General features: G+C 36.7%; 1 protein-coding gene across 1 annotated transcript in view; it reads right to left on the bottom strand.

Moving 5' to 3' along the window:
• CSMD1 (CUB and Sushi multiple domains 1) overlaps positions 1–26,717 on the bottom strand; it is a 1,224,748-nt gene that overhangs the window by 256,786 nt on the left and 941,245 nt on the right. The window contains exons 22-23 of the mRNA XM_086461528.1: positions 9,279–9,448; positions 957–1,113 (exon numbers count right to left, since the gene is read on the bottom strand). Of these exons, the coding sequence (XP_086317654.1) occupies positions 957–1,113; positions 9,279–9,448 (327 nt within the window). The remainder of the gene's footprint in view (positions 1–956; positions 1,114–9,278; positions 9,449–26,717) is intronic.

Raw genomic sequence — 26,717 nt, 5'->3', positions numbered from 1 at the left:
AATCTAGTCAGAGAAACCTACTTTCCTTTATGGTTTTGTAAGAAAAAAATGCTAAAGGTAGGTTGATAAGATTTCAGATTTGCCAGGCACAGCAGAAAGACAGAAGGCAAAGTGAATGATCTCTGCTTTTTCCACAGCTGGCTCCATTCCAAAGGGAAACCAGCAGATACACTAGAAAAAGCTATGATTCTGTTTCTGTGACACAGTATGACGTGGTACTCTGCTCTGCAGGATTCAACAGGAGCTCATGGAAGCTGATGTAAAAGGCAATAAACTGAAGGCAAAGGATACTTTGAGATTCCCTGAAACTTGGAGAAAATATCTGTTTATGTATGTTCAAAACAAACTAATTATCCCCAAAGTTATCCCCCCCCAAAGACTCATTGTTTTGCCAGCTGAATTACCTGAATTAATTACATGGAAACTGTGGGACAAGTGCACTGTTCGCCAGAACTTTTTCACTCAGGTCTCCTTCCAGCATATTTCACCCTGATCCTGACAAGCAGTCAGAACACATTAAGAGTGTCCACCCAGGCACATTGTATTCTTTTTATTCTCATTTTTACTCTTTTTTAAATTTATTTTTTTTTTTTTTTTTAATTTGACTGCAGGGATTGAATGTTCCATTTTTAAAATCTGGCACTGTGTGAATTTTCTGCTACAATGTAACACTAATACATTCAACACACATATGTCACAATTCACTCTTTTTCAATCTCCACTGCTATGTCTTCAGAATAATAATGCTTTCTAAATTCAAAAGTTTAGAATTTTGCTTTTAGCAATGTTCTTAAATTGCTAACACCTATCAAGCCATGTAGGCAATTAAAAGTCAGTCTGCTAACCACAGTACATTGTAGGAAATTACCTTCACCATTCCATGAGAAATCACTGCACCTGAGAAATACACATTTCCCCAAAAACAGTCCATCAGACCATATTTGTGAGCTACTTACTTGTGTAAGTGAGCTGAAATCCTTGGTCAGTATCAGATCCATTGGTGTTAAACTCTATCCACAAATGGTTAGAGGTGCTGTTAAGGATAACTCCCATCATGTCATTTTTGGTGAAGGATCCCAGAGAGCGTGAAGAACTGTCTTTTCCATCATAGACCTTGTAGAAACAAAATAATAGTATGAAACTGGACATCAAATCTAAATATTTGAAAAAGATTAGTTTAACTTTATACAATACTTCCAAAACTAGTTATGTATTGACAATAGTTTCTCCAAAAAATTAGTATTTCAATTTTGTAAGGTACATACCACTTGGTTATGCAGTTCAGTGAAATACAAAACATTCTGTCACTCCTAAAGTGTTTTAAAGTATTTTTTCCTTTTCATTTTGTGAGCTTATCTTGAACAAAATTAATATTTTATAAGCTCAGATTATTTTTCACATTTATTTACAAAGACTGAAATCACCATTGAAGTAAGGCTGTAAGAGGTAAATCTCATTCTATCTGTTCTCTCCTGTCTGGAGATATCAACAGCAGAACAGAGGTATTAAAGTCAATCTGTCACCTTTTATTTCAGACTCTGAGCCTGCAATAATTTTTGTTTTACTATAGGTTTTAACAAAGAAAGATAGGTCTTCAAAAAGATATGCGAGTCCATTTCCAAACCAAGTGTACAGATGTTCTTATTTACCATGTTACTTTACTGAAAACTTTAAACAGAGGACAAAATCAGCAATTTTAACCTCTGTGATTTTTCAAATCCTAGAATGAATGAGAATGTCCTTTTGATTGTTGACCAATACCTGACAAGTACAAAGAGTTAGAATTGGCTAGGGGGTGAAAAATTATTTTTGCTTATTGCAAAATCTTGAAAGCCATGAAGTGCCAAAATAGTCTTCTGTGGGTTTTTTGTCTCAAGGTGAATTTAAAAAAGCTAATTTCTTCTTTACATTAAATAAATCACCTGTACTTTCTCATTAAAAAAATATGCAACTATGGAGTATGTTTCAAACCTCCAAAACATATACCACACATCATGTGGATGCTTATACCAAAGCCAGTAATGAATTTGAACAGCTGGTTTCTAACACAAAGTAAAAGATAATTTACCCTGATCTCATATATCCTAGAGTGACTGTAGATAACCAGTGCAAAAGCTACAATCACAGTAAATATCCTAAGCTCTGGATCTTCACCCTTCCATTCTCAGACCTTGTGGTACAGTGAGGATTTACACTGATTCCAGCCAGAAGCAGGCAGTGACCTATTTAACAACCTAAATTGCTACTTCTTCCCATTCAAATGTCCAGTTAGATCTAGTAATGAAATTTAGAAATTCATCTTTTGAGAGGACAGACCACTACAACTACATTTACAGATGATGACCAACAGTTAAAAGCAGAGCTGTATTCTCAATGGAGAAAATATCAGCATGCCATCAATATAGATGAATGTCTTGAAAGTACCTCATTCATCTTAAGTGACCATGTTAACAAAATAAAATAATAAAAACAACATGCACAAAGATTTTTTAAGGTAAAACCAAAGATTTAGTTTAATAAACATACACAGATATCAATAATGACCTTCTCTAAAAGAAACTTTTGAAAAATAATATATTATGCTAGCCATTGATAGAATAATACAATCTGTCCTTATTACTAAAGCAAAGACTGTCTTGTATCAGGGCAAATACATGAGCTATCAGAAGACACAATCAATTGTATTTAAGATTCCTGTGAGCAGTAACACATATTTAATGTCTACCTCTTGGCAGAAATATGACTTTAAGCTGTGCTAAGAGCATCTGAAAAAAATGCCTCCAAGCTTCAACCATTGTTCTGGGCCAGAACTATAGATCACTTTCACAGATTGATTATACTTTATCTATCAGAACTGGAAATCTATTGCGCAAAATAAATAAGCATTAGTTCACCATAAGTTTTCTTTTTTAATAACATACTGATCATACATATTATGCAAAAAGCACAGATACATTCTACTTGGTTTGAGAGATATTACTTTGAATGGAACTATCTTTTAATTGTCATTAACAAAAAATGCTGTGTTAAAATAAAAGTGATTTTTATTCATCTTTAAAAGAAAAAAATAACAGCTAATTAATCACTATAGTAGTGCCTTAGACATCCCGTTCCAAGAGTGTTCTACTGCAATGAGTGCTACAGATACTCTTCCTATCGGAGGATCGGCAAGTTAAATAATAGTATCTCTCAAGATGTTCCAAACACAAATGAAAGCTTTGTTTTTTGAAATAAAAATGAGCTAAGACGGATCATGTGAAAGCAGCTGTAAGAAATGCCATGACAACAGTTAATTGGTGACACCTGTCCAGCTGTTATTAACATTACAGACATAACTAGGTCCATGTCTACTCTAGCAGTTGAAACTGTTAGTGAACAGATACAAGCATTGAATCTCTGTTGTATACTGATAACTTGTTTGAACCATTCCTGGGAAAGAAAAAGCATTTTCCCTAACAATTCTTGGTCATGGTTTGGTATTTAATGTGGGCAAAGGATCATTCCCAATAGGCAGCTTGTGTGCAACCATTGTGTTCTGTCATATGTGTCTGGCTCCAGAGCCAGAGAACACATTTAATACACTAGTCTAGACATTGTAAGTATTAACTCATATATAGTGTGTATGTTTAACTCATTCAGGAGAACACACTTGAAATACAATTCATATGCTACAATTACTAAGTACTATTTTGTCTGTCATGAAGAAATAAGGAAGGTCTGTTTGGCCAAATATATGAAAGACATCTTGAAGAGAAGAATTACATTCTGGTTTTCCTCGTACCTCTAACAAATTCATGGTGATTGCATTATAAAGCTTTCACCATTAGTAGCCACTTCAACGAACTATGAAATTTCAAGTGGCACTTAAAGCAGGGAGATAGGGAAGCTGAAGTGTTAGTGAGAAAGGATAACCTTAAAAATAAACAGATAATCCAGGTATTCAGTTTTGCCATTTGCCTCAAAATGGTGATTCTGTTTCTATTTCCTTACTTGAGTTCAGATTTCTTTCCCACTAATTCAATTTCAAACTTTGCCACAGATATAGAAAGCCTTGCCTACAACTTATAGTCATTAACCTGCATGTATTGTCCTTGAAAGCATTAGTTTTGACCCTTCTTCGTGCATGTGATCTTACTGATGTCAGAAATACCCTTGAAAATTATTTGTAATTCCCTATGCACCATAGCTGCAATATCCAGCCTCAATATTCCCACTTGTGCCAACAGTAAACCTAGTTGAATATATACAGCTGAAGGTGGTTTATATTTTCAAAGCAAGTAAACAGTGACAGAGCAGGAGTCCAGCCACCACAACTAGGCTGTCTACATAGTATTTATTGTCCATACATCCTTGGCACACGTTTAATGCAGACCTACTAACATCCTCACAAATCCTCCCTGAGAAAACGTTAGTCTAGGAGCTGCATAGGCCAGGGGCTGTTTCTGAGAGACAGTTTGAGTGAGCCACCTTGTGTTGTAAGATTAGAGAGCTTAACGTTATGGATGGAGTCGACCTACGGAGGCTGGCCTCAGGGGCAGCAGGGAATGATCACAGCATTGTTTGGAGCACTAGGATAAATGGAGCCAGAGCCTTCAGGGACGGCCCATTTCACTTAAACACTTGCGAGGAACTGAAAGGCAAGTGCTTGCTCTACTGCTGGGATTAAAATACAATGCAGGCAAGAGAAGAGGGTAGTGCTACGATTATCCATGAGGTGAAATGCTCTAGTAACGGTGCTAATGTGTCTGCACCTGCTGTGGGAATGTAAAAATGGACGGTCACCTGAAGGAGCCGGAAATCCTGGGTAGATTTTCTTCAACTCGTTTCTCATTCTGACAGTAAAAAGAAATTACATACAACTAAACTTTGCCATTTTCCTTAATTGCAGAGATCTCTATGGCATAAAATCATCATAAAGGGAAATAATTTTAAAATGCTGCTTTGATGCTTCGAGAGATAATTCCTGTATAGCTTCCTCATATCGTTATGCATTTCCCTACATATATTCCTTAATCTTTTCATTAAATCCTCATGGATTAGTGATCTTACCTCAAACAAATAGTGTTATACACTTCATGAGACATGTGTGGTGGGCTGACCTTGGCGTTACTGGGATTGTTTCTCACACATTTTTCCTCACTCCTCTTTATCACACACTGCTGCACAGCGTTTTTTGCCCTTTCTTAAATCAGCTGTCCCCCAAGGCCCCACCACGGTGGCTGCAGGGCCCAGTGGTGCCCTGCAAGGGTGGGTCAGTGCCGGCTGGAACCGGCTGTGTCCGGCATGAGGCAGCCCTGGCCCGCCCGCACAGAGGCTGCCCCACAGTCCCCTCCCCCCCGACTAGCCCCTGGGCACTGGCACGCAATGCAATGTTACATAAGTACATATTTTCTTTAAAAACAAAGCAAGATACTCAGGTGGGAAAATGTCCTGTATTTCAGCCGAAGGTTTGTAAGTATTCTTACGCCTTACTGCATCTCTCGCACACTGCCTTCAAGGCAGTCTTGGGGCTTATTTCTGCACAAACACAAGGTAGAACTATGGTGTTTCTAACTTATTTTGCTCACAGTTAGGATACAGATAGGAAAGAAAGCAAATTTCAGAAGTCCACAGCATGCCAAAGCTGTGGGAAAGGTAAGCCTTTGGAGAATGTCTTAATTTCCCAATTGCTCAGACTGTAGATCTGGTCAGAGCACATGAAAATTTATTTCTGTCTCACATGCTCAGATCTCCTTCCTATACAAAACAGAATAGAAAAGGTAAGATGGAAAAGTGAATAGATAGTATATATCTGCCTAAACTAAGCTATAACCAAAACATGCAACCACAGTTAAGGCACATTTCTGAACCATTTTAGGGAAACAAAACAAAACAAAACAAAACAAAACAAAACAAAACAAAACAAAACAAAACATCATGGTAGCTGAGAATGAGCTCATTCTTCTTGCTGAAAAATTAGGCGTTCTAGTCAATAAGGTATTTCTCTTTTTCCTAAATGATATTAAAAAGGCTAATTTCTTCAAAAAATGGAAAAATAAAAAAGAAAGGAATGCAATAAATCTGATAAATTATTGACGAAGACAACTGTATGAGTCTGTAGGAAGAAGACATCACTCCACATGCGTACAAATAAAATTGAGAATTAGTCCTAAAGATGATGTAGCACTGAAATATCAGTGTTTGTAGAGGACTGAAGAAGGTTAAAAACAAAATAGAGGACACTATTTTGCCTCTGTTTATAGTACTGCCTTGTAGTATCCATTCTTCTCCAGTCTTCTGTGTAGTTCTGGCCTGTGCATGTGCAGAAGGGCAGAGTGGAGCTGTGGAAAGTGCAGACACAGGCAATGATTAAGGATCATCTTCCTTAGAAGCAGAGACTGGACAGGAGAAGGCTGAACAGGGATATGACTGAGGATTTGAAAATCATGAAGGCATTAGAGAATATGAATGCCAAACTATTCATTAAATCCTGTATTGTTAGAGCAAAGGATTACTTAATGAAACTTGATGTTTCATTAATGAACTAAGGATGTTGATCTCAAAGAGATGAAAGAAACTACTTTTTTACACAGTACAAAGTGAAATTCCAGGATTTGCTGTTGCAGAAGAGGTATTAGTAGTATCAACTAATTTAAAGGACTACCAAAATTCAAAGACAACAGGTCTGTAGCAGATGGAAGAGACAGCGAAGTGTGGTCTAATTTAACCCAACAGCTTTGGATGTTGGGGGACTATAAGGGCAATGGAGCACAGACATTGGCCAAGCACACATCTTTTCTCTAGATGAAACCACCTATCACTATTATCAGCGAAAGCATACTGCCCTAAATGGACCACCTGGTTCAACTCAACAAGGTAACTCGTATGTTTTTAAAATAACTGGCATTGTCCTGGAAGACAAAACTTCTTCTTGCTGGCTTCCTGTGCTAGATTGCTGGAATGTTCTCTGCTTTCGCTAGCAGATTTTAAATCGCCACAAAGGGTCTTTTTATTTGTAATCAGGCAGTCAGTATTATCTCATGATGCATGGCAAGACTGGAAATAACATTTCTTTCAATCTAGAAGAGTATCTCCTATAGATTAACTAAAGAAATCAGAAGCTGCATGGACAAGTTTATAACACCTGAAAACTAGAGATACTTTAGCCACTAACATAAACAAAGCTAGGACACCATCCTAAACATTAACATTCAGTTGCACACTCTGTTCAACCTCCAGCACATTTTCAGTTAAGATTTTGGCCTGCTCCTTTCGGCAGTCTTCCAGACAATGCCTAGGTAAGTCTAGGGGCTAAATCAAGGGCTGATCACAATGGAAATATGTACAAGGACATCCTGGCATGGGAATTGAGTGCAAATAGACTTTATATTTATAAATGCAGGTTATGGAAAGGCGATGGGGGAAGAGAGTTTAATTATATAAATGGAATTTGTGCCATGCCAGTTGCCTCAGAACCAGAGAACAGGCCTTGCAGTACAGACATCACAATTTTGCCTTTGCTTCCTTTGGATTCTCAGGAGTACTGTGCTAACAGATCTATGAAAGAAGAAAGTATCTAACAGATTGCTCAGAACAGCTTTCTCTCAGGCAAATCTTTCTTCTGTCTCCAGGGAATATCTCTAAGTATGCTTGACATTACTCACGAAATGTTCTAAAGGATAATTGAGATTCTTGAATGTTTGTTTATGTTTTCCTAAGTTGGTTTTTTTTTTTTTTTTTTGTTCAGGTAATTTATTAAATTATATATAAACTTGATATGTGCAAAGCTTCTGGGAGACTTATGTATCATATCCAAGCAGGTCAGTGAGCAATTAAGTTCATGCTTGTCTGCTGCATCTGTTCAGAGCAAAAATACTTCCAGGGATCTGCACTGTCAGACCATGGAAGATGGGAGCAAAGGACAACATAGACCACATATTTTGCCCACCTACTCAATTCTGTTTAATCTAAAAGGAAAACCATAGGCCAAGCTCTCATTGGGTTTCATTCACAAGACCACAAGCATGGAGACAATTATTATCAAGGCTTTTGTGGGTAAAGATGGAAATAATGCTCTTCTTTTGACTGTAACTTTCTATTAGTACTGGAGATTCTTAAAGTTTTGCTTATTTCATGCTCTAATCCAGTCTGTACTTGCTAAAAAGAACAGGTGTAATAACAAAGATATTAATACCTATATTATTAAAGACAATACATAATGGGAGGTATTTTTAATTTTTTTTCCCTCACCACCTTCATAATATCTCCAAATGCCTTGTGCTTTGCAGGAAATGTATAACTTCAAATTCAATTGTCACACTTATGTAAATAAGCAGTCTCTTAAGAGGACAAAATGGATAAAAGTATGGCCAGCAAAATTTGATCCATAACAATGATATCTTTGAACTCCTTGTGGGAATCATTCTGTGCAAATAAAAATAGTAAAATCAAGTTACAAACTTATACAACAACATTTAACATGTTAAACAGGTTGATGTGAAATCCCTTAACAGCAAGCTGTCAATTGAATTATGAATACTTGGTTATTTGAAGTATAAATTAACTCTGAAAATTTAGAGACATAAATTTAAAAGAGTAATTTAATTTAATTTAATGTATGCTCAACACTTCAGATGAATTTCATGATTTTCAGTACATACAAGAATGCAGCAGTCATTATAAAGAAAAGACAGATCAAGGCCATGCTGTAGAAAAGCACATGACATATTCAAAATCTATATATATTTCAACGGCTACCCACAACATAAAAGAATTACAGAAAACCATCTTCTGTAATTACAGTTTTAGTCAATATTACCATGCTATATGTTAGCTAGCTTCTTTCTATTCAAATGAGCAAATTAATTAATTTGAAAAAACCCACAACTCAAGCAGTTCTGTGCAAGGAAAATTAAATAAGAAAATATAAAAATGTACCAAAACTAAAACTGTTCCTTTGTAAATAATCATCACACTACACTTAGGTATACTACTGCAAATAGAAAATCATATAGACACTTTGGTACTCAAAATGCAAGTTCACATTTTAGGTTTTCTTTTTAGATTTTAATCCACTGTAAATAGCCAAATGCTTCTATAAATGTGATTGAACTCTTAATGTCACCTATATTTTCTTTGAATCTAGTATAATCTAGTATAAAGTGACACTATCCACATGAAATTTATTCATTTTGTGTGAGAAAGTGAAATGAAAATAAAAATAATTGGTGTTAAAAGCAGAGCTGTCCATGCAATGTGAATGTTGAGCACAGTAGAAAGTGATTTTTTTTTCTTTTTACCTTAACAATATCTCCCTCACACAGCTGAAAGCTCCTGGCTCTAAGATGGATCCCTTTTCCAGCCTCTGTTTCAATTTTATAGATACATTCATGGTTGTTGTCATAATTAGATGGAAAATTTGGAGACAGCAATGTTCCTTCATTTCCAGAGACAGTTGCTCCACATTCAGCTAAAGAAAACAGACACATTAAAAAAAAAAAAAGAAAAAAAAAGAAAAAAAAAAGTGAATTATCCATTTCAAGAAAATATGGAGGTTTTGCAGTAATATTTAGACTCTATGAAAACTCTAACAGGCTAACTAGGAAAAGTATGTTTCTGTTGGATTTTATCTGTAGGATGAACTCCTAGAAACCCTACCAAAGTTGCTATCTCCTACATTTCACTGCATACATTTATTATGTGCACTTAGGTGCTTTTACACAATTCCCTTTACCTCCAATTTACCCCTTGATCCTTTCATCAGACTAACTTATAATGCAGGTTAGCTGGATTCCATAAAAACTGGATGCTTTACTGAAGTATAGTTATTGTGCTAACATTTCAAATAAATGTAGCACTGATTTCTCTTACTTCCCTGTTCGGCTTTACAAATAAGCATTACAAAAAGCATACAATAAGCTTCTGAGATAAAAGAATCTGGCAATAAATCAAGAGCATTCAAACGTCTTTATTCTCCACCAGAAATAAAAACAAAAAAATAAAAAACAAACCAACATTTATTGACATCAGTCAGGGACAAGAAGACCAGTCCTTTCTCTTCCAGGTAAAGAGTAAGAGAGTCTTTCAGCCATCTGTAGCAAGAACTTATTGACACTTTCAGGAGCAGACATATTTGTCATTGCTCCCCAGTAAAGAAAATAATGAAGTGTAGGAAGAGTGGTATGTTCCAGCCCGTGGGCTCAGTTTGAGTTCTGAATAAAGACTAATAAAATTATTCCAAATGTGCAATATAAGCTTCAGTACATAAATGAAAACATCCAAAGAAATAGAAAATATTTGTGTAGTGTCAAACAAATATTCAAAATGCTTAAAAATGACCTAAAACCACCTTATAAAATCGCACAGTAACAGTAACATACTAATATTAATGTACAATTTTTTTTAAGGTGGATGTGATTGATATTTGTATCTCATTGTTCAGTCTAAACATAAAATATACCTTGTTAAGTACAGGTTTTGACATAAACATCATTCAGACCTCATTCAGAGTTTGATAAAAACCTGTTACAACAGTTAAAATAATAATAAACTAATGCATAATTGTAAATCAACAGATATTTTTAATTGAAGACATGACAGGTTAAAAAAAAGTGTATTTTTTCTATAAATATTAAATACATTAATTTTTGGAAGTGTATGGGGTTTACAATTTTAGGTAAAACTGAGTATAGTTTAACAAGTATACATTTAAAGAATCTTTTAGAAAATACAGCGTAAAGATAGACCAGAAAGACGTATCATAAATTAATTAATTTAAACATATTCAGGAAGAAGTCATAAAATTGTAAAATGGTTTGGGTTGGAACGGATCTTTAAAGATCATCTAGGCCAACCCCTGACAAGTCTCAAAGGAATATTGACGCGAATTACAAAGAACTGCCCAAGAAAATGCAAAATGTATGTTTCACATTTACGAATAAACAATCTAGAAATTTTGTATTTACATTTCCAAGGGTTTGACAGACATGATCAAATTAATGCACTTCTTGCTTTTGAAAAGCCTAAAACCAGTGACATTTTCTATTTTAGACTTCCTTCCTTCAATAAAACTGAAGGAAAAAAAGGAGAAAGAAAGATAGGGAGAGGGAAGCAGGGAGGGATGGAGGGAAAGGTGAAGGAGAGAAGGAAAGATGAAAGGGGAGAAGAAAGGAAGAGGGGAATGAGATAGTCACAGTCTTATTCAGAGCTTTATTACTACTCTACATTTGGTATCTCCTTAGGCAAAGTGAAGGACATCACCAATAAACTGGCTCAGGATCTTTGATTTAGCACATAATTTAGAGTTAATTTGCTATTTTAAAGTAGATCTTTATGTTCTCCCTTTCCTTAGCTTACTTAGACCCTGAGCTGCACTATATTAAATAGACAGAAAAGTGTTGAAGAATAGGAATCGCTGCCACCAAACTTCAGACAGAGGAACTCTCCCTTTGTTGGGGAGTGTGGGATGCACGAGGTATTTTTAACATGTTTATAGTCACTACTTTGTCTAAATGTTTTAAAGAAATGTAGCAGACTGATAAATGAACTAGATTTTTATTTAGATACTTCTTTGTATCTAAATAAACCACCTTCTCACACACACACACCCCCCTCCGGCCTTCCCGGGCTCAGCTCTGCTCCCTCTTCCCCCCCCAGCAGCGCAGGGGGCAGGGAATGGGGGTCACAGTCCGTCCGGCACAAGGTGTCTCCGCTGCTCCTTCCCCCTCAGGCAGAGGGGCCCTCGCAGCCCTCCCCTGCCCCACCGCGGGGTCCCTCTCCCGGCAGACATTCCTCCTCCCGCTGCCCCAACGCGAGTCCTTCCCGCGGGGCCGCAGCTCCCCAGAACCCCCCAGCGCGGGTCCCTCCCGGGGCTGCCGCCCTCCCACCCACGGGCGGCTCCAGCGCGGCCGCAGTCGCGGCTGCTCCGGGCCCGGTCCCTGCTCCTCCGGCCCGGGGCCCTCCGCGGGCTGCAGGGCGACCTCTGGGCCGCCGCTGGGCTCCAGGGGCTGCAGGGGCTCAGCCGCCACCCCACCGCGGGCCGCAGGGGAACCCCTGCCCCGGCACAGCTCCCCCTCTCCTGCCTCACTGACCGGGATGTCCCCAGGGCTGTCTCTCTCCCATCCCCCTTCCTCACCAACACAAACAGAATAAAGAGACGCGATCAACCCCTTCTTTCACTCTTAAACAGTTATTCACAGAGGCGCCATTAGTTTGGCCTTGGCCAGAGGCGGGTCCAAAATTGGAGCCGGGGGAGCTTCTCAAAGCCCCTCACAGGAGCCACCTCCGTAGCCCCCTCCCCCACTGCCAAAACCGTGCCAAAACACCACCGGACACCAAACCACCACAATCGTATACAACCATATTCTGGTTTCAGTGCATACTAACCCGTCTCATATACCTTGCATATATTTGAGAGCTGTGCAGTTTCATCAGGCCGTATCATTGCCTTTGTTGTAATGACAAAGGGTTCTCATGTCCTCTGAGCAGTCAGGCTTCCTAGCTCGTCTGACATCAGTTAATAAGACACTGACACAGCTCCCAGAAAGATGTTTCCAAAGGGAAGCAAGCCCTTCTTTGTCAACTTCCCTACCTCAACATGAAAATTACACAAAACATGCCACAGATCAGGTTAAGGTTTTCTTGCCATTTTTTGCTAATATTAGGATATCAAGTTAAGGCCATGCTTAATTGGCTCCCTCAGTTTCTTGGCCTGGAAATTTAGGTGAGTTTTTTTCAGAGAAACATTGGCCCCATCCATGGAAAGATTTCTTTCTCTCTAGACCATTGGAGCCTTTGGAGACCTGGTGTCCTCATGCCTGAAATCTCTTTCAGTTGTGATCAATGCCGAGATATATGTGCATCAAAAGAAGTGTGACCAACAGCTCAAGGGAAGTGATTCTCCTCCTCTACTCCACTCTGGTGAGACCCCACCTGGAGTACTGTATTCAGCTCTGGGGCCCCCTGCATAAGAAAGACATGGACCTGCTTGAATGGGTCCAGAGGAAGACCATGAAGATGATCAGGGGGCTGGAGCACCTTTCATATAAGGACAGGCTGAGAGAGTTGGGGTTGATTGTTCAGGCTGGAGAAGAGAAGGCTCCAGGGAGACCTTCTAGTGGCCTTCCAGTACTTAAAGGGAGCCTACAGGAAAGATGGTCAGGGACTCTTTATCAGGAGTGTAATGATGGGATGAGAGGTAATGGTTTCAAACTGAAAGAGTGTAGTTTTCAATTATTATTAGATATTAGGAAGAAATTCTTAACTGTGAGAGTGGTGAGACACTAGAACAGGTTGCCCAGAGAAGCTGTGGCTGCCCCCTCCCTGGCAGTGTTCAAGGCCAGGTTGGACGGGGCTTTGAGCAACCTGGTCTAGTTTAAAGTGTCCCTGCCCATGGCAGGGGGGTTGGAACTAGATGATCTTTAAGGTTCCTTCCAACCCAAATCATTCTATGATACTATGATACATAGAGGACCTTACGCCCTAAGGACTTCAGCTGAGTATTTTTCTGACCATTCCTGCACACTGCAGTCCAGAACTGCATGAGCTTCCTACACATAATAAGGGAAGAGAAACTTAGACGAGCAGCCATGAACAGCAATGCTGAGTCTACTCTTGTCAGCAGGAAAAGCTTATGCAGTCAAAGGCACCTCCCCCCTTCAAGGCCCTAATATTTTACTCAGCGATATAGAAAATGTCATGTTTTTTTCTTTAAAAATAGCTACAGTAGCTGATACTGCTGCTGCATTTTATATAGTAATTAACACATGAAGCCAGAATGTGTGACACCTAAATTCAATTCACTTTGCCTCTGGAGATTTAAACATACGTCTCCTATGACTTCTACTTCACATAAAGGGATTAGAAAATCAGTTAGTCACAAAGTGAGCAAATGTTGGCTAACCTCTTTAGCACAATGGGTAGGGCATTAAACAGGGGAGGAGGAATGCTTCTTCAAGGAAATTCATATATTAAACCGTTTGGAAAAAAACTCTGGCATAACCCATGAATAAGATTCACTTTAACATGTAACTACCAAACTACTAGACTGGAAAAACTATAATCATGTTCACTTTCATTTTTACTGCCTGCAATTAATCTTTAATTCTTTATGCAAACTGAAACAACAGACTTTAGCCACATTGGTAAGACCATTCTGCTAGGAGGGATCAGATATAATTTTAGATTCTTTTATAGAAACAAAGGCCACATCTCTTACATTCTTGATGAAAGACCAAGCTATAAAGTTTTGTGTAAGGAGGTGATACGGCTCATCCACTTATGGTAACTGAAAAATAAAAAAACCTGCCCATCACCCTTGAAAGGGGTCGTGCAACATTCCTTATATAGCAAATGCTGTATGAGTAACTACTGGTTTTAGTACCTCAAGTTAAGCATCAACCCTTTCATAGGATCCTAAAAGAGCTCTTTAGTTCTTGGCTAGAGAGAACTTTCTTTTACTCTTTCATGCCACTACTTTACTTCGATTCCTTCCAAATTCCTTCTGCGTTCCAGAGACCTGTCCTCATCTTGAGAGAATGATCTGCCTCCACAGTCCAGACAGAGGAAACAGCAAAAAATTTCTTATGCTCCCTACATGAGAAAAAAATCTTGTATCTACATTTATTTTCATTTATTAAATATAATTCACTGAATATGAATCATATGCACCCTTCCTCTGATAAAAATCAACTATATCAGTATTAGTATCTACAAGTCTTCAAATTATGCAAACATTGGCAGGTACAGAATTTGCTATGAGAAATAATCTTTACTGATCTTAAAGTAATTAGTTGATATTCCGTCTCCATACTTCGATCCACAACCTTGTCTTGGCAAAATCATTGTGAATTCAAGTGAGCAGGTATACTATACATACACACTGAAAGTGCTCTCTGTAAATAGTATTTTCAGGATTATCTCCTCCAGCTGTAGCCTTTAAAGAAAAGGAATATATTTCACAATGCTATTTGTCAGATTCTGTGATGTGCTTAGACAAGTATAATAGTATTAATGTGGGTAAAATTTAAAAACTTAAAATCTGCAAATGATATAATACCTAAAAATTGCTATAAAAAGATGTAGCACTGAAATATGTATTATAATTTAATACAGATCCTTTCGATATTTTGCTTTCCTGCCTTTCCTTTAGTTCTGTAGTAATCTATGTTTTTTCAAGATGGGTTAAATAAAATAAATTGATTCAAAGTTTCCATGCTTTTTACTATCAATATAGTCAGTGGCACCTAAATCAATTCTTTAAACAGAAAATATCCACTTGTCACTTTATCATAATATTTATCTCAATTTATTCAAGTATTTTAAATGCATTTTGTATCAAAACCCAAAATATGGATAATCCAGGAGATTTTTCAGCAGTGAATATGTACAAAAGTCTCTCTTGAGCAAAAAATAAACAAATAAATAAAGAAAACTAGCAGGGAGTTTTATCTCATGAAAGCAAAAGTCTGATATTCATTAGAATTCATAAGAAATTCCAATAAGCTTCCATTCTCAAGGACAGGAGAGACTTGTCTTCCCTCTGGAACGACATGGGATAGTTGCAACTAGTACATGGCTGTTTTGAGTCTGAGAGAGAGAGAAAGGCACATTCTTGCAGAAGCACATGAGACAGCACCTACTGTGTTCTGACAAGACCTGTAAAAATTAAGAGTTTGTTTTCATATTGAAAGGGTCTGATTAATTTGAATTAGACTATAAATAAAAAGTGAGGATAATTTCAATATGAAACTTTATGAAACTGTAAAAGTATTAGATTCTAAGTGCTGCACTAGCACTAAACACTCATATGTTAAAAACATCCTAGCTAATGTAGTTCCCCAAATTGAAGAAGGAGAACATGAAAGAACCATTCAGACATGGAAAAAGACCCAAGTATGTATTTTTATTTCCATTATAGAACATTAGATATTAAGTATCTGTATCTAAAGAACAGAGGATGCCTTTCTGTTGCCCTCAATGAATAGCTGTGCTTCCTTAGCTGAGGATGAGCAAGGAATAATAACCTTCTTTAAGAATACATCCCTATGTATGCAGGAGAATTGTGTTACAACTGAGTTGCAATGCATACTAATTTAAAGTAGCTAATTTAAATAACAATGCAATTATAGTGCTACAGATGTTTGTGCTTTTGTTTCTAAATGAAGAATAAATTCTCTAAAATCTCAGCTCCCAAACTTTTTCTACATAGTTAGGCTGTTAGTGCTTAAAAAAGTTACTATCATCACATCTAAATGTCTTGTTGCATAGCTTAAACTACCATGTACTAAACCAAATTTGTTCTGTAAATGTCAGCTACTTCTATGGTTCCAATTCAGGTTCTTCACTTCTCAAATCTGCCAAATCACAGCATCCAAAAGATAAAGTCCCTTAAACTTGTCTTCTTTTAAAAGAAAAAATTCTATATGGTTCTGACTTTACATTTCAAAAGGTGGAAAGCAGATAAAAGCAGATTAATTCCCTAGTAAAACTTTTAAAGTAAATTTTATTTATTTATTCATTGTAAAATCAAAAGTATCCACCTTAGAATTCAAAAGGTAGACTCTTATCGAGTGTAAACCACCTATGTCCACATGTAAAAGGTTTTAGAGGAGGAACTATATGCTTTACTTTCACTACAGTTTCTGAATTGTCTGCTACAACCTTGCTGAGGACTGCAGCATGCTGCAAAATGCTATCTTATCAAACTGTTCTTTTATTCCCTTGCAGTGAGAGCAACCTATCTGGAACAGATACTTGACCCCATTCTTTGTTCTTTTGCTTAATAAATTCACTTAAAGTCTATTTACATAAGTAACTTTTTTTCTTCTTCTTTCATTGTCTCACTTGAAATTGGATAAAAGGAACTTGCAGAGTGTAAATCTTCTGAAGATCATCAAACACTTCCTGAATATGAACACAAACTCTATAAAACAAACAAAATTCAGGGATTCTTGCAATGCTTTGAAATACAGTTCATGTAAAATGTAACAATAACTTTTTCTAATGGAAAAGTTTGCTTCATTATTTTTCTTCCCTACACCTTGCTAAAAGGTTTGACAGGATTTTAAGCAGATCTCCAAAGCAGAGATCAAATAAAAGTAGTACATTGCCAGTTTAAAGGCTTCTCTGCCACAAAGCACTCTACCGAGTTCAGAATACCTTTGTTGTATTTACAAAATTGTGCAGCAGTTCATAAATTATGAGAAGCTGAGCTCAGACAGTTGATAATTCTTTAGGTTTCTGTTGGACAATATTTTTACCCAGTAGGATGGTCATACAGCAATAAAACAAGAGCAAAAGGGATCACGGATAAAGCTGAACCAAGCATCATATGCTCTGTCCTCACTTAATAGCAAAAACTTAGTGTTTCTCCAGTCATTGATCGAGGGGTCTCTAAAGCTGAGCGTATGACTTCTGTAGGGCAAACACCATACGTGACTGGACTCAAGCACAGCTTCATGTACAAATTCAACCGCAGTGCAAGGAGATGAAGCTTCCTCTTAACTGGAATGCTGCATCAAGCAGAAGTGCATGTGGAGTTTCCACAGCACCTCTGTTGCACAGCACCTTAATCTTTGCAGTGTGAGGTGTCCTTCATCTCCAATTCTGCAGCAAACCCTTCACTTGTGAGCCCGTAACCTTTCATTGACACACTGCCAGGCTGCTGTGGCGGTGCCTTCACTCTGATACCACAAGTGCTCTTGTTCTCACCTGGGACTGTTGAATTCAGAACCACTGTTTTGTTGGGGTTCATTTTGCTGGGTTTCTCCTAAAAAGTGACCGCCATTGATTTTTAAATCATACCGTTCTCATGCAATTTCTCACTTTTTTGCCTGTAGCTTTTAGCCTGTGTAGTGTGCTACACTGAGCTGGCATGACTCCAAACCTGGTGGCTTTTAACCTGTAACTTCATATTAGAATAGAGCCTAGTAGATAATGAGCAAATAATAGTTATTTTGTACACAATAAATATTGTACAATAATACATATGCACAAACCTTAACTACTATTTAGTCTGCAGTACCCACAGATGCTCCATTCGTTGCTAACAGTATCATAAGCTACCAGTGAGGAGCGTGAGAAGGTCTGCATGAAAAATATAACTATAGTAGGGAGAAAGCAGGAAGATGTTTGGCTTTTTTACTAACATCATCATTGTCACCGCTACTTTTACTGGAGAGATATTTTTCTGGGGCCTCTCTCCTTCCTCTTTTCAGCTGGTGTCTGAGGAGTGGCTTTCTCTTTTTTGCCTCTCTCTCCTTCCCTTTCCTCCCTCCTTGTTTGCTTCTCTAAGATGGATTTCAAGTCAAGGTAGGTCATCAGCTATGGACAGCACTAATAAAGCCTATGCATGTAAGCCTCTCTCATGTTCTTTAAGCATCACCCGTATGATGATGGCGAGGTACACCTCACGGAAAACCTTACTAAAATGCCTTGCTGAAAACAAACCTCTTAAAACTGTAATTTTTGTACCATTTCATTGCAAAGAATAATGGAGTAGGAAAGTAAGGACTAAACAGCAGACAAGGCCTCTCTGAGGTTTGCTTAATTAGTTTTCAATCCATATGCCACTGACATAAGACACTACTTAGGTTCTCAAAACAAATCCTATGATGTTAATTGGCCTCAAGGGATTATTGGCAGAATCCAAGGTGAGGGCATTTTTTAAATTTAATTTTCTTTTTTTTTTTTTTTTAGATTTTTGTCTACTCTTTCTGTTATCATGATAATGAGCTATGAAGATAATATCCCTACATTATTTGTCTTATCTAGGAAAAAATATTTAGCATACACAACCTTAAAATATAGAAAAAAGGCAAAAGGGTGAGCTGAGGCAACCGTTATTCATTCTCACTATCAGTGATTAAAATTACATACCAGGGCTCATATTAAGATGATTAAGCTATACAAATCACTGCTTCTTCTCATTTTGAAAATAGAGTCAGAGTGCCCACTACGCACCAGCTGAAATCTGTTGGTGTCTCCTGAATATTAAAGTTACAGTTTGGAAACAGAGACAACTCAAACCTGCAATTACTATATTGCACCATATTGTGAAGATTCATATTCAGTAAGACTCAAACACTAACTTGAACAGTTCTTCAATTATCTGTCAAATATTGACAGAAAATTAGTAGTTAAAAAACCCCACAGATTAAAACCCACCTTTCAATTGTATCTATAAAAACACAATGTTACAAGAGAAAGAAATATTAAATACATTGTATGAAATAGAAAACAACCTAAAGATTTAACAATTTAAGTATCACAGCATTTAAATATAGAGTTCAGAAATACAGTGGATCCTGGATAAATGCACATACTTATTACTGTCTGAATAATCAGAGATTCAGCTGCTGATATTATATAATATTTCTTGCTCATGAGCAGCTCTTAAGTGAGAGCTCTCTCTGCCTAAACATTAGCTAAAAATCAGTAGCAATTTTCAGACTTAGTTTGACTTCTCAAAGGTGAACTCAAATTCAAATTTTACGCTACAGAGAATTTAAAGAAAACAAGGAATGCCAGATCTCAAGGGTCTCACAGAAATCTCCAGTGCTATTCAGGCTAACAAGGTTCCCACTTATGTTTCAGTCTCGATGGAAATTAACTCAATGCTACAACATGACAAAGTATATTAATTATAACTGATGATTTTGCAATGAATACTAACTAAACTATTAAAAAGAAACAGCTTATTAAAGTGTCAGCAATTTATTGTAGCACCCTATCATTAATTATTCATGTAGTATTTATTATAACAACTGAATATGATAAATTAATGTGATATTAATGTGAATACCAGTGAACAGTACCTCAGTGAAGATTTTACTTAATACTGTATTAATGGACCATTAAAAATCAAGTGCCATGTAAAATTTAATAAAGGAGCAACACCACTTAAATATGAAATGAAAACATTAGCTAGCTGTTTCTTTTCAGCTTTATGCTTTAAGTTTTTCACAGTTTGCTCTAGGAGCACTTCATACAGTTGAAATGACTAATGGGGGACAGGAATGCAGGTTAAAAACCAAACAAACCAAAAAAACCCCCCCAGCATTCAAAACTAATTTTATTGTATTGATATGTTGTACTTGAACTCTATGCAATGCTTACCATAAAAGGATAGTTTGAACTGAATATAGTGTTCACTGTATAGTGTACAAATAATATTTTCTTGATATATCCTGGGTAAAATTTATCAGTTTCTTAAGGAGCAGGGAAAACCCAGACAAATAGACCGAAGCAGTGTGCAAGTCAGGTAATAGAATGAAAAATCTAAGTTAGGATAATCTCAGAAAGGAGAGTTGAAGAGCTAATTCAAACTTTCCTTCCTATAATCATGTGATGTCTGAATGCCTAAATCCTAGAAGAGGTGATCAGAGTGCTTATCTTGTGAAACAAGGAAAATAACTATCTCTAATAACAGGCATAGCTCTTCAGCCATAATACTGGATCGAGCAACTAAGTAAAGGACATTCACATTAGCCAAGATATTAAGGAGTTTAAATAAAATTATTAGTAAATACAACCAAATATTCAATTTTATTTTGTCTTATAATCTTGCTGCTCCTTCAGTTTTTCAGTTAATATTACAGACAGAATATGATGGAATAAACTAAATTTATTTTTTTGTACCTAAACTTTTCTCATAGCAGAGCCATGTGTGAGCCAACTTCTGTGATCTAATAAATATACGTTTATTGTATCATACCCCTCAGAGATTAACAAATCCAGCAGGGTAAATTGGAATTTCTGAAATGTCTTCTGAAAAGAGAAGGTACCTACACTTGGGCACTGTACCTTGCAATTCACTGTAAAGGTGTCTCTGCTCAGGTTTCTACCCATTGCCTTCAATAATCAGGGAACAGCACATCTTTGGCAAGTAGGAAGGAAAGAATGAAATGTCTCCTCAGAATTTCATCAGCATATCATAGTGCACCATGAAGGAATACCAAAACTAAAAGGCTCATTTGCCACCTGTTAGAGGATCACTGCAAATGATAAAGTCACATTTCAAAAAGTACTTAGGAGATAATTCAGGTGTAGATCAGATGCATGCATTTGATGCTGCAATCTAAACTTCCTCCTCTCCCTCAGCCCCTACTTATCAGCCACCTATCTCTGAAAATGTGTATATTCACTGCATATCTTGTTTCATGTCACATTTCTGCTTTTGCACATATGCTACTCCCTGCTAAGCATGAGAAGGTACTTGCCACTGGTATCCCCCCAAAAAATTAAGCAAAGCAGCATCTAACTTCTCTCAGTACTGACAACTTCCTTTGGAACAGGCTGCCCAGGGAAGTGGTTGAGTCACCATCCCTGGAGGTATTTCAGGGACTTGTAGATGTGGTGCTTAGGGATGTGGTTTAGTGGTGGGCTTGGCAGTGCTAGGTTAATGGTTGGACTCAATGATCTTAAAGGTCTTTTCCAACCTAAAGGATTCTATGATTCTATGACAAAGCCATGTCAATGTGCAGAAGGGAATATGAAATTCATGAGGCCAGGGACAGCATTCCGGACTGCAGTGTGACAGTGAAACCTTTGGAGTGTGGCACTGTGCCGGAAGAATGTATACATTGTGGGGAGGGGGAGCATTTTCTGGATTTGAGTTCTATTTCTAGTGTCATTCTGTTGGATCACTGAACCGATACATTAAATTTTAAAAAATTACTTACAGAAGTGCTTCTTCTCTTAACTTATGAGTCTTCCTTTTTTAACAGTAGAACCACCCCAACAAGGAGTGATGGAAAGCTCCTGACTAGTTTCACTTGCAGCAAACCAGAAGGTTAGAAAAATATGATTAAAAGCATGGTCCTGGTTTGCTAGATGAGATTTAGGAAATCTGCCTTAGTAACAGATTACTCAGATGAATTGTGTGGTTCCTGTTTAAAAGGCTAGTGAAGACAAGAAGATATCAACCAAAACCTGATTGTGACGGTCTCCTTCAGGTGGACATTAGCCTCAGAATCAGGGACTTCAAAGACTACAGATTTGTTCTACTTGTTTCTGGACTCAAGTATTCACCGAGCTTCTGAGACTGGCACAGTTTTGGGGATGTGCAGAAGTGCACAACTGCCTAAGAGCTTTACTTGGATCTGTACTCTAGGGGGACCAACTCACTAAAAGCTGGGCTGTCTCCTCAGGAAAAAGTAGCCAGCTGTGAAATGTAAATGAAACTGTAATAGAATTGTGTAATCAGACATTATAGATATTATACATATTATATATATGTGGATATACAGATATATCTATATGTTATATATATACTATCTATAATAGCTATAATATCTTTATATATACATATTATATGAAGAGAGAGAAAAAAGTTATTGCTGGACAGAAAAAGTGAGAACAGTATGTATCCACACGCTTGGGCAATTTTGTTCACACAGCTGTAAAATAAGTATAAATGTATATATACATTTGCAACTCTGTAAAAGCAAGTGACATAATGGGTATAAATGATATATGTGGAAGTGGTGTCAGTAATCCATCATAACCACAATTTGTAATCAAATAACATGGTTTTGAAAAAAATAATTTTTTTTTTCTGGAAAACACTGGAATAATAACTGAAATGCTAATAACAAAACATCAAATAAAAACACAGGATGAGATGTCAGGGAATGAAGAGGAAATAAATTGTTTTCTGTTTTCAAATCTCAACTAGACAAAAGATAATCAGGAGAAGCTTGTCTGTACTCCAGTAGCTTGGTTTTTACCCACGCACAAGCATACCAACAGACATAAAACCAGTAATTTTAAATGATAATTAAATTATTCAGCAGTAAATTTGAGAAATTAGATCTACAACACATAGACAAACATGCCAATTACAGTAATGTGCCAGATGATAATGTTAACAACCTTATAGGCAACAGGCTGTTTCAGAACAGTAAAAAACCAGATGCCTATATCAGTACTCTCAAATGTAAAGATACAGTTTATTTTAGTGACATTTCTTCTTAAAGACACTGTGCATGTTTATTTTCCAGGAAGCCCTGAGCCAGGATTGCTGGGAGGGTATTTTCACCTTCACATTATCTATAACAATGTGCCCCTAATTCCATTAATTCTGTGCCTTACACAAAACAGCAAAGTAACAGGGCTACTCTCTCTCAGTTCCCCTCAATTTTGTATTCCTCTCAGTTACAGTAAATTTTGAGGAGAGGAGTAAAAGAGGATAGTGTGAATGTACATTTAGACAACATATCTCAAAGAACAGTTACATAAAGGTAGTCAGCCAGGTTTGGTTTTGGGGTTTTTTTTTGCTTCAAAAGACTGTGTCCTTTATACTGTGGGTAACGGCAGAAAAGCTTTACTGTAGGATACTTGCTGGAGTGAGTGACTAGTTAAGTAAAGACTGCAGGATAGCTCTTCCAAATGCAATCACTGTGTCTAGGAAGATGGGAAACAGTACTTGTGTGTGAAAAGAGGTTGAAGTGTCTCATCTGCAGTTATCAACTACTAGCACATTTGACAGGGAAGCCATCATCGTTATTTGAGTACTTTTGAGGAAGCTCTTGCAGGAAATGAGATTTCTTTATGGATGACCCCATTACCTTTCTTTCAAACAATTCAATGTAAAATGTGAAATTCTCTGTGAGGAGATTGGCAGTCCCAGTATTTCTACAGTTGGTATAAAGAGATGGAGGGAAGGGACCTTCCTGAAAAGCAACATCATATCAGTGTAAACAGAGAATTCAGCAGGCAACTACAGGGAGTTGCTCCCATAGGAGATGCACAGCTTTAAGAGAAGAAAAAAAAAAAAAAAAAGAAAAGAAAAAATTTAATCTGCTGAGATGAGGGAACTTTGATACCATGTCAGGTAATGATCACGTCAGGAGGAAGGATCAGAAATAATTTACTTGGATGGAGAAGGATGAATGGCAATACCTTTGGAAATTCTGTTGTTTGTTGTTTTTTTTCACCGGCAGATGAAACTGAGGACTGTTTCTGTGATACAAATCGTTGTGTGCTTGTGTGAATGTTTAGTTTATAAATGAAATGCAATTAATTATGAAGGGCTTTCATTCAGATTCTGATGAAAAGAATCATGAAAGAATATATTACCATGTGTCCTGGAACGACCAAAAAATCCTTGTTGATATATAAAGGTTGGTGTATAGAGTTTGGTCAGTGTAGACATGACAAAGAAACAGTCAAAAGGCTATTGAACTCAGTAACGTACTTATGAATTTGTGCCACTGAGTTGAGACTAGATGTAACTTCTGGATGTGCACTCTAAAGCCAGCAGATTTCAGGACAAGCAGTTTCTTTTCAATCTTTTGAGAAAGAAGGAGTCTTTGTGTGAACTCCTTTTCAAAGTAAGAGGAGATCTTCACCCCTAATGTCTTAGGTACCATGGCAACAATAAATGAGACCTCTGTAAACATTCTTGGTGCCAAGAAAAAATCACATGCAAGCAGCTTGAACTGAAGGGCACTCAGCTGCTTAGCAGAGTTTCTTTCCTTGTATTCGTCTTAGTTGCATTATAGGTAACTTTAGTCTGCTACATTTTGAGAGACCTAATTTTCTTCATAGAGTGAGTTAAAAGAGTTATTTAGATATATTATTTTAGGTAAGTGCCAGTTGCTATGCAAAATTTATAAAAGGCTTTCTTGATCAAGTAGGAAACGGGGTCTTGTACAAGGATTTAGTGACAGATGTCTTAGAACCAGCCTATAAATTTATTCAAAACTGAACATAAAAAGAACAAAAAGGAAATGTTGAGCTGTCAGTAAATAAATGTCCTTCCTATGTGAATTACAGGCTTATCATGTACGGATATGTATCTCTAAATTATGCTTGGGAGAATATACAGGCATATCTGTGTCTGGTGCAGTAAACGGTTACATTAGTCCTATAAATTAATGGCTAATTCAATAGCTGATAGTTCATTAAGCTAATTATTGATACTTTGGTAATTTTTGCAACTTCACGATGTCATTCACATTATGGGAATAAGTAAGTGAATGTTTTCAAGATATCAGGAGTGAATCTCTTATTACTGTACATTATGTAGGAAAGGCTTTCTAAAAGATAAAAACATTTAAAAAAACAAAACATAGATGACAATCATATAAAACGACTCTTTTCTTCAGTGCAAGGTAACTGTTCTTGAACATCAATACAGTTTTATGATATCTGAACTAAACGAAACGTGTTTGAATGGAACACAGAGAAGCCCATCAGAGAGAGAAACAGCAAACAAATAAAAAACCAAACCAAAACAAATCCAAACAGGCAACTATCCCAAATTTCCCAAGACCTACAACTTCTTGAAGATTCCATAGATCAAATAAGATACTAATTTTTATAGGAAATAATTAGTACAGATTTTCTTGCTCCTTAGTGTAATGTAGATATATATTTTGTTTCCTCTCCTAAGAAAATTAAATTTCTGTCTGATAACAGGGACCGAAATGAAATGCAAGTAGGCAAACAATCTCATATTGAATTACATGCTGAAAATGATAACTTTTGGGGCCTTTTGTGTCGTTCACCATCTTTGTTCACATGCATGTTGGCTGCACATAACTGAAAAATAAATGTTCTGTAAACAATTATGGTTGAAAATTTATATTCAAATGAGACATGAATAAAATTGAGGAATAAATAGATCATATATTCAAACATGAAAATGAATAATATAAACCAAAACCTTCCATTTTATGAAATAAGATTTACAAGATGGTAATTTTGAATAAAATCTTCAACACCAACTATATAGCTTATCATTCTAGCACAATTCTTACTATATGGAACTTTAAGTAATTACTCAATTTTTCAAAGAATATAAACTGAAAATGTTACTTTAATTTTATGTAAATCAAACAAATATCTATAACCTCCTACATAAAAATGATAACTGATGAATTTGGAAACACACACAGATGACTTTCCAAATAATCTTAAAAGGTAATGAAAAATATTTTTTTTAAAAAAAAAAAAGCTTACATAAAATGAACATGTTTTAGCTTTTGTTCCCTTATACTGTTAAAGTGTGTATAAAGATTGGCAGATTATCCTTTTAGTGCATATTGTCAACTTTAAATTAATTCTTCATGACCTAAAGATGTCAATAAAGAATATTTTCTTATTTTTCCAGTGTTATCAATACAGTTAGCATACATACTCACTCACTATGTACTAAATGCATTTAAATACATATGTAGTCCTTCCTAATGCAATTTACTGATTCTTTGGCATTTTCAGAATTTAACTAGAGGACCAGCAATAGGCATTTCTTAGTCCAGCAACCAATTAGCTTTTCTATAAAAGTGGCCTGCTGAGATCCCTCTTACACACCACCTACCACAAGGAAAGGCTTTTGTCTTTCTTCTGGTATTTGCATGGCTTGGTTATAAAGACAGGGCTAGAACCTACCTGAACTTTAAAGTCAACATCACATTAAAAGTGGTTGTAATTTTGCCCCCAGTTTGGGTAAACTGTAGCATGATACTACAAAGGCTGGTTCTGCTTATGTGGTATAGCGATCCTCCTCGAGAGGACCTCAAAGGTCCAAAGGATCCACTAAATACATTTCTCAGAAACTACAATTGATTTCAAGATTGGTATTTTATACCTTCAACCCCTAATCCATGAATCTTTGTCTAGAAATTCTAGAAAGCCCTCCTAAAACATACCATTTTTCCATGTATACTATAGGCAGTATCAATTCACTTTTCAGATATTAGATTAGCTCAAAAATAGAGAATAAATAGCAGACA

This window comes from Leptosomus discolor, chromosome 2 (genome assembly GCF_034619465.1).
Source record: "Leptosomus discolor isolate bLepDis1 chromosome 2, bLepDis1.hap2, whole genome shotgun sequence".
In the NCBI taxonomy this organism is placed as follows: Eukaryota; Metazoa; Chordata; class Aves; order Leptosomiformes; family Leptosomidae; genus Leptosomus; species Leptosomus discolor.
Note: the sequence above shows the minus strand (reverse complement) of the source record. Positions and strands in the feature narration are given on the sequence as shown.